Genomic DNA, 16,323 nt, shown 5'->3' with positions numbered 1-16,323 from the left:
GTGAAGGATTGTCGTGTTATGGTCGAACGTTTAAGCTGGTAAGTGATGAATAAATTGTAACTTGGATGTCAATAAGGCATGTTACGGATCGAAACCTATCGAAACTATTATGCCTTGAAAAGTAAAAGATCTTTCTTGCTATTTCAAAAATTAAAAATACTAGCAGAATAATTAATTTATACGAAGCTAGTTGTATTCAAAAAATGGGTTTGAGGAATTCCCTAATCAGGCTAATCTTGAAGAAAGTTGCAGTGTCAATTGTCACAATCTTTTAAACTAGCTAAGCATGTTTTTCTAAGCTTTGATAGCGAAAGCTACAATGTATTGGAAACCTTATACATATATGTTCGTTTTGTTCTGTTTGAAAAGAAATTTTACTTTAGGGAAGATTTACAATTTCACAAACTCTCTGCACAAAATTCCGAAATGAGTTTAGTAAGGGTGGCGATTAAAGAGGTATTTGTGAAATTATTGCAATATTGGCTGTTTAAGGCAAATACAAAATTAGGGAAACTTTGTTTTTAGGAAATGAAGACTAAGGAAGATTGTAACTTGAGCAAAGATGATCTTATCAAAGAAGTTAAATCTAGAGATGGTCGAGTCAGGAAACTGGAAGCCGAGGTATTTTTAACTAGTGTGAAATTAAGCACAGAAATGCTAGACCCTTTTGGTATCGTAGCCCATTTTAAATGTACAGAATGAGTTGTCGATTCTTATGTCCCTTAAAGTAGAACCAAACTCTGTGGGTGGGTGAATAATTAAGTTTATTTGTGAAAATACCAATCAAGATTGGCTCTGATCTAAGGGGATTGGTAACACATCCCTCTTTAGTAACAAAGAAATCCAACAAGGAACTTTGTTCTTTCTTGCTTGCCCCTTTAAAATACGCTCAGCCAACGAAAGGCCAAAGAATATTTACTGTTAAAATGAAATCTGATTTTGTTTAGCGTAATGTTTTAATTTCAAACATGGGAAAAGAGAGAGTGAAATCAACATTAACGATAAATAAACAAATAGACGAAATTGAAAGACTCAATAGGGTCAATAAAGACTTGGAAAGGAGAATCAAAGATTTGATGGTATGGAACATTTTTCATTTTCATGGTCGATAGGAAAGAGTTACTCCAAAGGTCAAGAGTTGATTGTTTGAAAAATAGGAGAAAAGTGGAATGGATCAATTAGCTAACGATGAATTAGTGAAATCTGAACCCGTTGAAAATGATTCGGGAATTAATGGCCAGGAGTTATCTCTTCCAATCGTGATGCACAGTGTCGAAGCTGTCAATGTCCAAGGCATGCTGGGTAGAGAAGATATTAGTGAAGAATCGCCTGATTCTGAGCCTCAATATGTTGCCGAGGTTGGCAATGCAAACAACGAAACTGAAATTATCCCAAAAAAGTCTAAAAATATTGGGTTTATAACGCGAATTACGAATGCGTGTGTCCCTAAGTTGATATACAGTGAGAATTCGCCACTTTGTGTCCCTTCGCCGAAGCTCGAGGTCGAAAACCAATTGAAAATGCCTCTCGACACAACGACGGAAAGTGATTCGTCACGAGAACCTCTTGAGAACAGTAATACAATTATCGATTCTTATCGTAAATCCCAAAGCGTTGCAACAGAGGGAGAAACTGACGAAATATCAACTCGATCGAAGGAATTTCGTGTTCCTGAATTGAATGTTCATGTCGAAAAACATTTATATCTATCTCTTGACGCAAATGTCGAAAGCGATTCACTAGAATTAGCCGTAGAAAACGATCACGATGATAAGCAATCCAGAATAACCTTGACAGGTGCGAAGAAAACAGATAGACAAAATCGAAGTTTGGTACTGTGTTTGCCAAAACTGAAGCTTGTTGATCCAATGAGTGTGCCAGAGTGTGTTCCTAAACCAGAACGTAACCCAATTGAACTGTTAGAATTGACCTCCGTCTCTATGGAAATCAATTTACCCGAAGTTCCAGTTGAAGTTGGAAATAATAGTTCGGTGTCCAACTCGGAGACATTTCAAGATATCGCTCCAAAGAATTCCGAATCACGTTGTTCAGAAATTGGTAAGTCATTTTATACTTTAATCGACTGAGTGCCTAGAGTGGGGTTTCATATTACCACTACTCCCAATGGTAGAAATATGCTAATCAATTAATTCCGCCTTCTCGGTGTATAGTCTAATGGCGTTTTCCAATAACTGCTCTGAGATCGCTCTCGATTTGCTCTAGACGACATGAAATGCGCTTCATTTCTCGAGCTGCTTTAACGATTGTCTTTTCCCGTCCTAATCGTCGATACAAATTTAGCGAGCTATCTATTCTGTACAGATTAGCACCGATGGGATCTCGGGTCCCCGGTCCAGCGCTCGGTAAATTGAAAACGGAAATTCGAGCATATCTAGCGCCCTTGAGCGGTATATTGAAAACGCTATTGGCGGTACTGCTATCTAGGTGAAAAACTGAAAACACCTATTTAATACTCCTGTTAAAATCAGGAGGATCCTGTTAGGTGTAGGTGTTATAAATTAAAGCCGTGTCTTAAACATGAACATTTAATACTGTTTTAGTATTACAAAAATAGTTAACGAGAATTTACATTGTTACAAGGTGAAGTCTGCGCGCGAACTGAGGAGAGGTTGTTCGGCTTGCTGGTTATTAGATATATTTCTATTAGCGGTAGGGGAGCCATCTGTTATCGAATATGTGACTAAGAGGAAGGCGCGAAACTTAAATGTTATTTTATGAAATGGCCCTAACATCACTTTCCCCGTTAAAAAAAGATTTATACATTAAATGGGACGCGAGGCTTGCGCGTACGAAGTGAACGGCGTGGTACGGTGACTGCGGTTTGTGCGGCTACGTCGAGACCTGGAGTTGCTGGTGAAGGTGTTTGCATAAGACTACTTTGGTCAATGGTTTGCGCAGGGCTGGCAAGTGAGGCATGGAGCGGTGTTTGCATGACAGCTACTTGCGGTGACGATGGCTCTATGTTACTTGAATCAATAGTCGTTTTGGGTCTGACGAGAGACATAGGAATCGAGGGTTTGGTTTGTTGAGAGGACTTTTGCTGATCGGATGTAATCTCGGTATTGGATGTGCGGAAGCGAATTTGGTTTCTATGGCGTTGAATGATCTGATTGTCGTTGGTTCGAACGCGAAACATCATGGTTCCAATGGGAGCAATGATTTGACCCGGTAACCATTTAGCACCTTTGCCATAGTTGTGAACATGTACTAATGTTCCCTCAGTGATCAATGGTAAAGTGGAAGTAAGTGGTAGTTTGTTTTTGTGTTCGAGTTGTTCCGGTCGGCAAAGATCGAGTTTGGTCAGTATGGGGCGGTTGAGCATTAATTCTGCCGGTGATAAGTTACCGTGAATGGGTGTTCTTCGATAGTTTATCAAAAGTCTGTCGAGTCGATGTCGAAGAGTTCCCGTGTGGAAATGGTCAAGTCCGGTTTCGATAACGCGTATTTCTGGTGATGATCCTCCCGTAAGCTTTCGCAAGGTAGTTTTAACAGTACGAACAAAACGTTCGGCTTGACCGTTGCTTTCAGGATGGTAAGGAGCGATGGTTAGGTGTTCGATACCGTTGTTTTTGAGAAATGTTTGAAATTCCGAACTCGTAAAGCAGGTGGCGTTGTCCGATACGAGTGTGGGCGGAATTCCGAATCGGGACATGTGCGTTCGGAGGCAAGATATAACGGTGGCAGATGAGGTTGACGTAGTTATATCGATTTCCATCCACTTAGAAAAAGAATCCACGGTGATCAAAAGATAATGGTTGTCCAAAGGACCGGCGAAGTCGACATGGATACGACGCCATGGGGCAGAGGCAATAGGCCATGGGGAGTAATGTTTGGCGGGCATGGGAGCCTGCTCTCTGCACGTGAGGCAAGTGGCAGAGACAGCTGCTATATCGGCATTTAATCCTGGCCACCAAAACTTGGAACGGGCAAGTTCTTTCATAGGACGGACGCCTTGATGGGTGCTGTGAAGTTCATCAATCAGTGTGGAGCGCAGTGCAACGGGAATAACGATTCTGTTACCGAAGAGTAGAATGTTATTGTCTACTGACAGTTCGTGACGAAGGGTGTAAAACGGCTTCAGGTCGGTACAGGTAACGCGTAAAGGCCATCCGTTGCGGACGTATCGTAGTACTTTGGCCAATGTTTGGTCTTGGGTAGTGGCATCGGCAAGATCAGTGGCTGTGACGGGTGCGATGGAACCCGGTTGTAGTAATAATACAAGCTCTGACGGAAGTGGGGGATCGCGGATCGTCGACGGGAGCGGAAGACGACTTAGAGCGTCTGCGTTACAATGATCACGCCCCTTTTTGTATTCAATAGTGTAATCATAACTCGAAAGGATTAAGGCCCATCGTTGCAAACGAGCTGCGGCCATTGGCGGAACTGGTTTATTTTCGGAGAATATGGCCAGAAGTGGTTTGTGATCCGTGACGAGTTTAAATCGCTTGCCCAAGAGATAATCGCGATGACGAGTGACGCCGAAAACGATAGCTAGCGCCTCTCGTTCTATCTGCGGGTAGTTACGTTCAGCGGGTGATAATGTCCGTGACGCAAAAGCTATAGGACGTTCGCCATCGTCCATGGCATGTGAAATTACAGCGCCTATTCCAACGGGGGAAGCATCACAGGCAAGGATAACTTCGCGTTGGGGGTCGAATAGAACCAGTACGTCCGAGGATTGGATCGCAGATTTGGCCGCTTGAAAGGCATTCTGATGGAGGTCAGTCCATTGCCACGCGACTGTTTTGTGAAGAAGGTCGTACAATGGCGCGAGAAGCATTGCTGAGTTCTTGATGAAGCGGGCATAATAATTTACGAGGCCCAAGAAAGAGCGTAATTCATCCGTGTTGGTTGGTGCCGGTGCGTCATGAATGGCAGCGAGTTTCGATAACTGGGGATGTAAACCACTGGCATCTAAACGGTAACCCAGGAAATCAACAGAGGTCGCAAAAAAGTCACATTTTTCTTTGCGAAGCTTAAGTCCGGCATTTGCGAAAATAGCGAAACATTTGTCCAATCGCGTTAGTAATTCTTGGTCATTTTTGGCGCCGATGAGTATGTCATCCTGGAAAGGCAGACAAGATGGAATATCTTGCAAAAGTGTGTCTATGTGGCGCTGGAAAATGGCTGAGGCAGAAGAAATACCAAAGGGTAAACGGTTGTATTGATAAAGGCCTTTGGTTGTGTTGACAACTACATGTTTTCGTGATTCAGGAGCCAATTCCAGTTGGTTATATGCGTTTTGCATATCAAGGCGGGCAAAAATGGTACAACCGGCCAATTTGGCGAAGATGTCATCAACGCGCGGTAGAGGGTACTGCTCAATGTCAATGATTTTATTAGTCGTAACCTTAAAATCTCCGCAGAGGCGGACAGTTTTTTTGTCTTTCTTCAGAACGGGAACAATGGGTGTAGCGTATTCTGCATGATGAATGGGACTGATAATTCCCTCATTCTCGAGTCGTGTGATTTCGCTCTCGACCAAGTCTTTCAAGTGATAAGGCACAGAGCGAGCTTTGAAAAACGGCGGCGTAGGTGCATCGGAGCGAATGTGCAATTTGACTTGTTGCCCCTTGAGACATCCTAGGCCTGGCGTAAAAAGATTGGCATGCTTCGTTAATAGAGCGGTAAGTTCGGCGGTCGGAGCAGCAATATGTTGGACGATTAAGCGATCATCTTTGACGGCAGGTTTAGGTATGACATTCAAACTGGAGAAAATCCAATCGCGTCCCATGAGTGAAGGACCCGACCCCTCATATATCAAAAGCGGTAAATGCAAGAACTTGTCATTGTATCCTGCTTCAACCAACAACTCGCCCTTGATTTTGACGTTCTGTCCCGTAAAGGAAGCGAGTGTGTGTTTACTCTCTTGTAGGCTTTCCAAATAAGGTGCTATGACTTGGTGTGTTTCGGGAACTAAGGTGAAAGCAGAACCTGTGTCCATTTCAAGAGTAATTGGTCGTTGGTTGATGAGACAAGGAAGGAAAATCGGCGGTGACGAAGTGACGTTGGTAGTAGATAAAACTTCGTGTTGAACATCATTCTGCGGCTTGATTGTGGAACGAAGGTGAAAAAGATCATATTCAGGTGGCGGTTCGTCTGGAATATCGTCCGTCGTAGGTTCGTCATCATGGATATAGTGGGCTGTGTCGCCGGAGCGACGCCTGGTATTGTTTGAGCTTGGTGTGACAGGTCCATGTCTGGCACGACCACGATTGGGGCTTGGACGTACGTTACGCGACTGACTTTGCGTGCGAAGCTGCGATTGGTTGCGTGATTTTCTGCAAGCTGTAGCTAAATGTCCTTTGGTGCCACATTGAAAACATTCAGCGTCTCTGTATGGGCACTCCCATTCGTGATGTATGGCACTGGAACAGCGAATACATGGGTATTGCGAGGCACTTGTTTTGACTCCGCGATTGGTATGTGCAGTTGCGTCTGGCAATTGTGAATTGGACGTTGTGTTATTCGCCCTTTGTTGTCTTCTTGTGAAATGCGATAATTTGTTAACTTGACCAGAGTCCTGTTGTGATTTGATATCGAGAGCATCCTTCTCTACGGTTTCGAGGGATTGAGCGATAGTTATGGCTTTCTTGATATCGAGGGCTGTTTCTGCGAGGAGACGTTTTTGAACTGCTTCGTTATTGATACCACATACAAGTCTATCGCGCAACATCGTATCTAATGTGTTACCAAAGTTACAAAATTCTGCCATTTGTCATAAGGCAGCAACATACATGGCAACTGATTCACCTGTTTTTCTATCTCGTTTGTAAAATTTACACCGTTCTACGATTTCCGACGGTATCGGTTCAAAATGTTTGGTTAGAATGTCAGTGAGTTCGTCATATGTCTTGGTATCTGGTTTGTCGGGAGCAATAAGACTTCGAAGTAAGGAATATGTTTTCACACCTATTACTGTTAAAAGCACGGCACGCTTTTTCGTTAAGACTGCGGTGTTGTCAGCACCTGGAGCTGTACTCACGATAATGTCATTAGCCAAAAAAAATTGGTCTAAACGTTCTTTATAAATTGTCCAAGGTTCAGCACCGTCATCAAAAGGTGAAAACTGATTGTAAATAGCAGCCATTTTTTTCGGTAGGGAAAAAGCAATATGGCGGCTAGACGAGAGCGTTGGCTAACTTGGCTTCGTTAGGCCCGGCACGGTTTGGATTGTGGAATCTGGGTGCGGCGCGATTGTTCTCTCGCGACGGCGAAACTGTTATACGTTACGCGTACTTGGTACTCGCGATAGCGAAACTGTTATGTTGTTAACGCGTACTTGGTACCTAAAACTGAAAACACCTATTTAATACTCCTGTTAAAATCAGGAGGATCCCTATTCCAGGGTTCATACTGAACCCGTATAACCTGAGTTTGGGATTTGCTCAAAATTGGAAATAATCTCGGGTATTTCAAGTGGGTCTTCAAAAGTTTCCATCAAACCACATTGGGCTCAGTGGCGTAACTACAGCGGAGCAGTGCACGCAACTGTGGGCGGGCCCATGTTTTTCCAATATTTCGCAAATCGTCCAATTAAGTCCTATAATTTCACAAATCGTCCAATTAAGTCCTATAATTTCGCAAATCGTCCAATTAAGTCCTATAATTTCACAAATCGTCCAATTAAGTCCTATAATTTCACAAATCGTCCAATTAAGTCCTATAATTTCACAAATCGTCCAATTAAGTCCTATAATTTCGCAAATCGTCCAATTAAGTCCTATAATTTCGCAAATCGTCCAATTAAGTCCTATAATTTCGCAAATCGTCCAATTAAGTCCTATAATTTCACAAATCGTCCAATTAAGTCCTATAATTTTGAGATTTCAAAGCAATTATCTAGAATCCCAGCTGTATGACGTTTTAAATGCAGAATTAGTGATATCTCATTTGGTCAGATTCAAAAATCGCTTCGCTAGCTCAGGAATTTTTGTTCTTCAATTCTCACATAATTGAATTTATACGACTTTTTTAGGTTTTTATATGAAATGATAACAATTACTTTCCATTCTCAGCTGCACAGTCTGCACTCCAAAATAACACAATTGAATTTTGCCTCAGACCTTTCATTTAAATATCTAAGCCCACAGATTGAAGTGAATTATAGCGCAGACCTTTAAAATATGTTTAATTATAGAAAAGAGTTTTGAAAATCTGTTATCTCTGAAAACATCTCTTCCAACCTGACCTTTTAAAGAGCTCGATTTGGTCATTTTCACTCACTTAAAATATCTCCAAGGTTAACACGGTAATACTTAGTATAGGGCGCTGTCGGTAAGCTGTGTCGTAGGGTCTAGCCACCACCTCTCTATGCATTGAAATCGTGACCCATTGAAATATAGCCCACTGGATGTCTATGGACGCCCAATAGAGCTAGATTATTATGTATCAGAACCTTTAAAATGTCCTCTTTCGCAAGGGTCTTCACTCCTTTCTTATCGCTGGCGCCATAAGAAAATAATATATAGCTCTCTATAGAGCTATTTCAATTCGGGGGGGGAGGTAAGATTTTGAGGCGGGGTTTCGCTAGTCCCCGCCTAGGCGCAATATTGCGCGGGAAATTTAGCATAGAGTTCTTCAGCGGCCCACCAGGAGGGAGGGTGAAAACCGGCTCCGTTTATTGGCGGGCCCAACTGTGACGTTTCCCCCCTTCAACTGATATAGAGTAGTGGCACTCCATGTTAACTACCCATAGAGCTAAATAGGTAGGTGCCATTACTCTATAGCGCTATAAGTATGAAACGTAGTACATTTTCATACTACAGCATTTGCTTCCAAATTTGGCACGCTTCCTATTTATGACCCGTGGGAGTAGTTTTGCCACTACGAGTAAAGGGGGGCGAAACCGCCACCTAAGGTGTCCGCGAAAAGCACGATGGACCGGGGAAATATGACCACGCCCGTAGAGACACGAGACACTCCTTACCTCGTATGTGTAGGGGCTAGCCTTGGTCGTAGAAATCTCGCGCTATCTATTAACTTATTATGATAATTTTGACATGCACTTAATCAGTTATAATTATCATAATAAGAACTTCAAGACCTTGAACGATTTAATTATAATATAAAATTTGACAACTTTCTAAACAAATAATCAGCTTTTTTAACGCCATAAGTTCCTAATAGACTAGGTGGCTTTAGAAACTTTTTAAAAATTTCAGTGAAAGAAAATGCTGTTTACATGGGTTAAATGGAGAGTTTCATACTTATAGGGAGCTATATATTATTTTCTTATGCTGGTACTTATTTCGAGTTTATTTGTTGCTGGATGAAATGAGATATTGTTTCTGGTTACGCAGATTTTTGTAACAATAAGTTTTATCTATCGAAGGGATATCCACATTAGTTATTTTTAATTATGTGTCAATTGTACTTTATTTCACACCACACAAGTGGAAAATATAACAGTCGGGGGTGCCATTTGCCAGACAGAGATACAAAGTGAAAACTAGACCTGACAAGAGAGAGGGGGTGCAAGAACGAAATAAATTGGTAACTTGTGTTCACTCAGCATCAATACGACCTTTCTAGTTTCGCGCCGAGGTTTCTTGTGCATTTCAGTTGATGTTCGTTCATCCCCTTTTGGTTGATGAGGTCGTTTGCTCATCGGCTAACGCCTTGATCAGCACTGTTTCTTTTCTTTAAGACTGAGTTTTCGTACAGGCCTTAGCATTACATTTTTTATGAAGTGCGCTTGAATATTTATGTATTTTGATGCTATATTGTAAATCGTATGTGTGTCGTTTTTATATTTCGTTTAATAATTTTCTGTAGGAAAATTCAAGAAGAAACGTTCAACCCGGATCAAATATTCTGCTGAATATAAAAGGGGTTCACAACGTCACATTAAGAAGGGTAACGAAGAAAAACGATTCAAATGTGATCGGTGTCACTATGCAAGTACGTGGAAGAATGTTTTGATCGCGCATCAACGCACTCACAGTTGTGAAAAACCCTTCAAATGTGATCAGTGTGACTATGCAAGTACGCGGAAGTATCTCTTGATCATACATCAACGCATTCACATAGGTGAAAAATCCTTCAAATGTGATCATTGTGACTATGGATCCACGCAGAAGGTTCATTTGGTCGCACATCAACGCATTCACAGTGGTGAAAAACCCTTCAAATGTGATCAATGTGACTATGCCAGCACGCAGAAGAGTAATTTGATCGCACATCAACGCATTCACAGTGGTGAAAAACCCTTCAAATGTAATCAATGTGACTACGCAAGTACGTGGAAGAGTTATTTGGCAGAACATAAACGCAGAAGGCACATGACTGACTAAATGGATTTGAAGGCTGCTAGACCATGTAAAATATCTTTTTAATCGTAACATGAACATTTTAAATATTGTTGGACAAAAACTATCTCTTTCAACCTTTTCTGTAATGAATGGGCCGTAACTGTTAATGCTAAAATAAAAAAAATACAGAGACGCATCATTATCTTGTTGTGGTTGCAAGGCTAGAGATTTGCCAATTGCGCAAATGGGGAGGGGGCAATCGAGAGCGAATAAATACTTGTAACTTTCCTTCTCCTATCTTTTGCTTTCAATTTATTCCACGAACATCTGTTAAACATTTTGAGGGAAAAATTAAACGACCATTTGACCTAAGGTTTGTACTCTGTATTTATTTGATGTTCATCAGATTTATGTGGATAAACATTCTTAACGCTATTTAATACCTCTATAGGCAAAGAGGAGAGAAAGGTGATAGAAACGCGCTTTATAAAATGCATTGAAAAATGGGAAAATAAGGGGGGGGCAGCCTCCATTTTCTGTTTATTTTGCTCGAGGTTTTTTCTCTAGTTGGAATACGTCAATCGCGTCTGATGTATGACCTATTCCCACGGGATCCAATAGGAGGGCGCAGAGCAATGACGGACATGAAAGGGTGGAGCTTATTTGTCCACTAACACCGGCGTAAGAGTAGAAGCGTAAAATCTAGTGACTTAGGTATTCTTATAGTAAATTTATTCTTGGTGAACAGCAGATATTTTGGCAACTTTTAACAAAATCTCTTGTTGAAATTCTCAAAATTCCCTGATTTATTCCTACTTCTTTGTTTAAATTCCTAAAATTCTCTGACTTTTCCCAGCTTTTTTGTTGAAATTCTTGAAATTCCCTGATTTTTCCCAGCTTTTTTGTTGTTATTCTTGAAATTCCCTGACTTTTCCCAGCTTTTTTGTTGAAATTCTTAAAATTCCCTGACTTTTCCCAGCTTTTTTGTTGAAATTCTAAAATTCCCTAACTTTTCCCAGCTTTTTTGTTAAAATTCTAAAATTCCCTGACTTTTCCCAGCTTTTTTGTTTAAATTCTTAAAATTCCCCGACTTTTCCCAGCTTTTTTGTTGTTATTCTTGAAATTCCCTGACTTTCCCCAGCTTTTTTGTTGAAATTCTAAAATTCCCTAACTTTTCCCAGCTTTTTTGTTGAAATTCTAAAATTCCCTAACTTTTCCCAGCGTTTTTGTTTAAATTCTTAAAATTCCCCGACTTTTCCTTGACCCTTTTTTGGACCCATTTTGAAACTCCCTGACCTGTGGCATCCCTGAAGGGGGCAAGGTACACTGAAACGCGTGGTTCTCAGTATTAAGATTCTAAAACACCCAACAATATATTCTCCTCTTCAACACCTCCCTGATCGTGAAGAAGGTAGAAAACTTCCCAAGTGTTATGTTTATAACTGATAATTCCAGATAATTACAATTTTGTCAGATATTTCCTGACTTCAATTGCACTTGCATCCAATTTCCCCTGGTTTTTTTAAGTTGGTATAGACACTGCAGTTTTGAGTGTTTTAACTAAACTAAATCATAATTAACGCTAATATAAAAACCTACACAAGAAAACCATTGCGATTCAAAAATATAACTTTAATATTTCTACATAATATTTTGCGCGAATTCGAACAAGATGTTTCTACAAGTTTAATGTTTGGACGAGTATTTAAGAGCCACAGTCTTTAGAGTATCATTAGAATTAATGTTTTTGAACCCAACACCAAAATGACTAATTAATACATATTTACTTTAATATGAATCCAATGTTATGCAACTTATTCGAAGCTTTTGAAAAAAAAATTTCAAATGTTTAATGTTGTCAATAAGAGAAAAATAAGTGGGAATGCTATAAAGCTCAAAAAATTTGACATTGGGGAAAAATGCAAAAACTAGCAGACTTAAAGAAAAAAAAACACTTAAACATTTAAATGCACAAAAGATGTTTCAGAACGTTTAATGTGTGGACGAATATCTAACAGCCACAGTCTTACAAAATCATCAGAACGAATGTTTTTTGAACCCAACACGAAATTGACATAATTCATATTTACTTTAATATGAATTGAAAGTTATGGAATTTATTCAAAGCTTCTGAATAAAAAAAAATTAGAGAAAATTAAGTAGCTCAAAAACTATTCGACTTAAGCAAAGAAAAAAAAAACCAATGAAACACTTAAACATTAAAATGAACACCGTAATTTCATTAGTTATCATTAAAATCTTTTTTCGCCAACATTTCGATAATGCTAGTCAGCAATCTCTTGCAAAGACCCGGTTCCAATTGCTGGTAGAAATTTGTAACGAATACATCATTCCAATGCGCAACCACGAACTTCACGGCTTCTTTTTTCAGCCAGTTTGATTCGTATATTTCAGCTGACTGAAGTACGTAAGCAGCATTCTCCACGGAAATATTTCGCAGTATGCTATCTGCGCACATGCGCTTCAAATCGGGTAAAAGACAAAGGTGAGCGGCTTCCAATAATCCAAAGTGGTTTTCAACGATGTTGGGGGGCTCCTGACCAGTGTAGAGGAAATGCAACAAGTCCTTGACCACTGAGGCGTCAAAAACCCCAGTCCAGTCGACGGTATTCGTTCGACTTTCCTTCATATTTGTTTTGTACATTTTCTTGAAATACTCGGAACGCGATGCCAAGACGAACTTGTGACAAGGAAATTCCTGATCCATGGTTTTGATGATCGTGTCTGTTAGAATTCCGTCGTCCAACAATGCCTTTTCACCTCCGATGAACGGATTTTCGTCGCAGGTGGTAAAGGTGATCAGGATTTCAATCTCTTTATTCAAACTAATGCATCTTTCATCACTGAGGTGAGGTAGTACATATAGGTAAAGTAGAATTCATTGAAGTTTGGTCCTTTCATATTTTCCTTGCGGATAGTTAATTTCTTTTGGTTGTTGAAGACCTCCACTTGGCAAGAGCATTTTTCGTACTTTAGATTTTTATTCTCTACGTGCCCATTCAAGCTCAGGAACCAATAGAAATTAAAGTGAGTGTAGGTACTCTTCAATCTCCACAGGTGTAATTGATCGCCATCTTGATCATGCGCTTTAATATTAATAGTCCATTCATAGTTAATATTTATCTTTTGCCGAAATGTTTGTTTACTAATCTTAAAAGTTCCGTTGACTGATTTCGCTTTATCAGACATAATTTGGTCTTAAATGTAGCAAAAACCAAATAATTTCAGCGAATAAAAACCGCGCAAAAGTTTCACCAACAGTTCAAGTTGAATGTTATCAGGGAGCACATTATCCAAAGGAGAGTCAGAGATAGAAGGGGGAAGGTACTTTATAACGGCCGGGCACCATGGCTCTTACGCGCATCTACCTCGGCGCACCGCCGAGGAGTAAGACGTCACGTGATCCTTTGAGAGGGAAATTCAAAAAGGGTAAACCCGAAAATGCGGTTAGAGAGAGGCTAACATTACACACTAGAGATCAGCATTCAGCGTGGTTACTGTAGCTTTGTCTACGGTTAATTTACAATTTTTAATAATTTGTAAGCCTAATAATGGTTTCCTATAAGAAATGTTGTTACAAAAACTGTAACAATAATAAGAAAAACTGTAGCCCCGATATTAAGTTCAATTCATTCCGGCATTCCTCAAACATAAAACTAGATTTGACCTATGTAAAGATGGATTATTTACTTTATTATAACCATATTTATTATTTTTCTTTGAATATTGAGAGGTTAAAAAATAAAACACTGGAAAGGGTCAGTAGATTAAAAACAAGAAACAAATTTCATAAATACCGTCGCCGAAGCACTGTAGGCACGCACGATTCGCGAAGCGGCTCGAGTATCGGAGTATCACCGAGACTCCGACACCGTAAAACTCAAGCCTCGGCCGTAATAATGTAAACAAACTTCTCTGACTTTTTTCTCTCTCGGTTGCGCCAATTGCGCATGTGCGCCACGCTCCTAGAGAGCCACTGGCACTGGTAACGTTTTTGAAAGGGGGGCTGACGGAGAATTTGGCCTCTCCGACTCTCCTCTATTTTTGTGCTCACTGATGTTATTTTCAATCTGAGCGACGCGACACCTACCATAGCCACCTGGATCACGCGAGTCGCGTCACTTGCCGCACGATGTTGCTGTTGAGCCTCTTTCTAAGCAGACTAAACGAGAATTTCCCGCCTTTTTTAGTACCCAGTACCCACAGGTTTAGTGGGTGACTGCCACTGGGTGTTTGGTCCAGAGCCCACTAGAAAACAAAAACCGCTCACACGAGCAGCTTGCGTAGTGTTGCGCGTGATCGAGTGGGCTATGGGTCCAGTGGCTTGGTAACGGCCTACTCGATCACGCTGGTTCCTCGCGTAAAGAAGCCTGAAAGCATGCTCAAAGAGCAGCGTGGGAAATAAGGCGGTGGCACAGGGCAAATGACCAGTTTAAAAATTGCCTGGACCAGTTTAAAAATTAAAACGGAGGGGGGTCAGTGAAAAGAAAATTCAAGGGTTTCCAGAGTCCAGACATATATTGTAATTATCCACATCTTCAATTTAGCAGACGACGCGGCCTGGTCAGTGGTCATGGACCTGTTTATTTATTCCAAGCCAGAGGGGTCGCTGGCCCAATGTCCAGTTTAAAACAAATCCTTCCCACCCTGTCAAAGATCGTAACGAAGTCTGTGGCAGTCTGGAAAATAGCACATTTCCTCTGGTCCAAAACCAGATTATTAATTGCTTGGACTAGTTTTTATATTCAAGAAGTGGAGGTAACTGATCCTCGGGACCAGTTTATTAATTGCAAATCTATAGAAAAACAAAGGCTAGGACCAGTCCAGAGACCAGTTTATTATTTCAGACACTAGGGGGTCACTGGTCCAAAGGACTAGTTTAAAAAATATCATTATTTCCCAGACTGGTCTGTGGGCTTTGGAAAAAGTTAAAGTTGTCTGCTAGACGTTCTCTTTTTCGCGTATGTACCTTCTTGTGAATTCCTTTGCTACGGTAACGGTTATCCTTTAATAATAATTTATTGATTATCAATGTAGAAGAAAAGCTCTTAATAAAAGTTGAAGCTTTTTCTCCCAAAGACCCGAAAAACATAAAAAACAGAACAGTGTGAGTAACTGTGAAAGAAAAACGTTCATATAAGCCTTGACTGGTAAGAATCTATATTGAACTGAGGGATGGACCCTAAAAGGCACACTTTTCACAACAGCACACTTTTCACAACGCCTAAAAATACCTATTTCGCATCGCCTTTCAAAAGTTGTTTTTTATCACACTGCTAATTTCCGCAAATACAAAGAATTAACATAATCATTAAAGTAAGCTCTGAAGCAAGTCAACCAACACAGCCCGTACACACTGATTTTAATGAAATCAACAAAAACATGAAGGAACGAATTTATTTTAGTAAAATCCAAAAAAAAAAAACATTATAGGCCTATTCCTAGAAAGACCGAAGCTTAGCGTAAGTTTTGCGGTAGGCTGCGGTAGCTGGAAATCCGCTGCCTCGCCGGCACACCTTCTTTTCACAACCGGTACGGGAGGGACTCGTTTCCCCGTCGACTCGAAGGCGGCGTGCCAAGGCTTAGCAAAAGGCACACCTTTTCAGCTTCGAGAATCTAACGCCAGGTAGCGCCCTCATTTCACTTTGACCAATGGGGTAATCCAGCCACTCTTAAGCGCCAAATTTAAATCGTTCAAAGTCATTTTTCAATGTAAAGGAAACAAAAATTAATGTTTCTCGCTTATTTTAAGCTTCGCGTAGTTCTTGTACTATTCCAGCATGCCTGTCGATTCTTTCATAACCTCTTTCTATACTAGCACACCTTTTTTTTCTATTCCCAGCCACCTGTATTTTCTTTCACACCTTTTTCTTCTACTATTCTAGTACACCTGTCTTTTCTTTCACAACCTCTTCCGAGAGTTTAAGCATCCCCTATACGCGTACGTGTAGCCACCTTTTACAATGCATTGGTCTTTAGCACACCTTTTTCTTCTATTATTCCAGCACACCTGTCTAATTTTTCACAA

The 16,323-nt window shown here is 40.6% G+C and overlaps 1 protein-coding gene across 1 annotated transcript; it reads left to right on the top strand.

Annotated features, from left to right (window-relative positions):
- Positions 1 to 415: 415 nt before the first annotated feature.
- On the top strand, positions 416 to 10,571 carry LOC149621100 (uncharacterized). The gene is made up of 4 exons (XM_089855867.1): positions 416 to 621; positions 948 to 1,079; positions 1,158 to 2,058; positions 9,799 to 10,571. Exons 1-4 carry the CDS (start codon positions 529 to 531, stop codon positions 10,314 to 10,316), a joined length of 1,644 nt encoding a protein of 547 aa, XP_089711993.1. The 5' UTR covers positions 416 to 528; the 3' UTR covers positions 10,317 to 10,571.
- Positions 10,572 to 16,323: the final 5,752 nt, after the last annotated feature.

The sequence above is a fragment of the Phalangium opilio genome, unplaced genomic scaffold, assembly GCF_054372755.1.
Source record: "Phalangium opilio isolate 3A_F unplaced genomic scaffold, DU_Popi_V2 ptg000209l_1, whole genome shotgun sequence".
In the NCBI taxonomy this organism is placed as follows: Eukaryota; Metazoa; Arthropoda; class Arachnida; order Opiliones; family Phalangiidae; genus Phalangium; species Phalangium opilio.
This window is presented reverse-complemented; position numbering and strand designations above follow the sequence as displayed.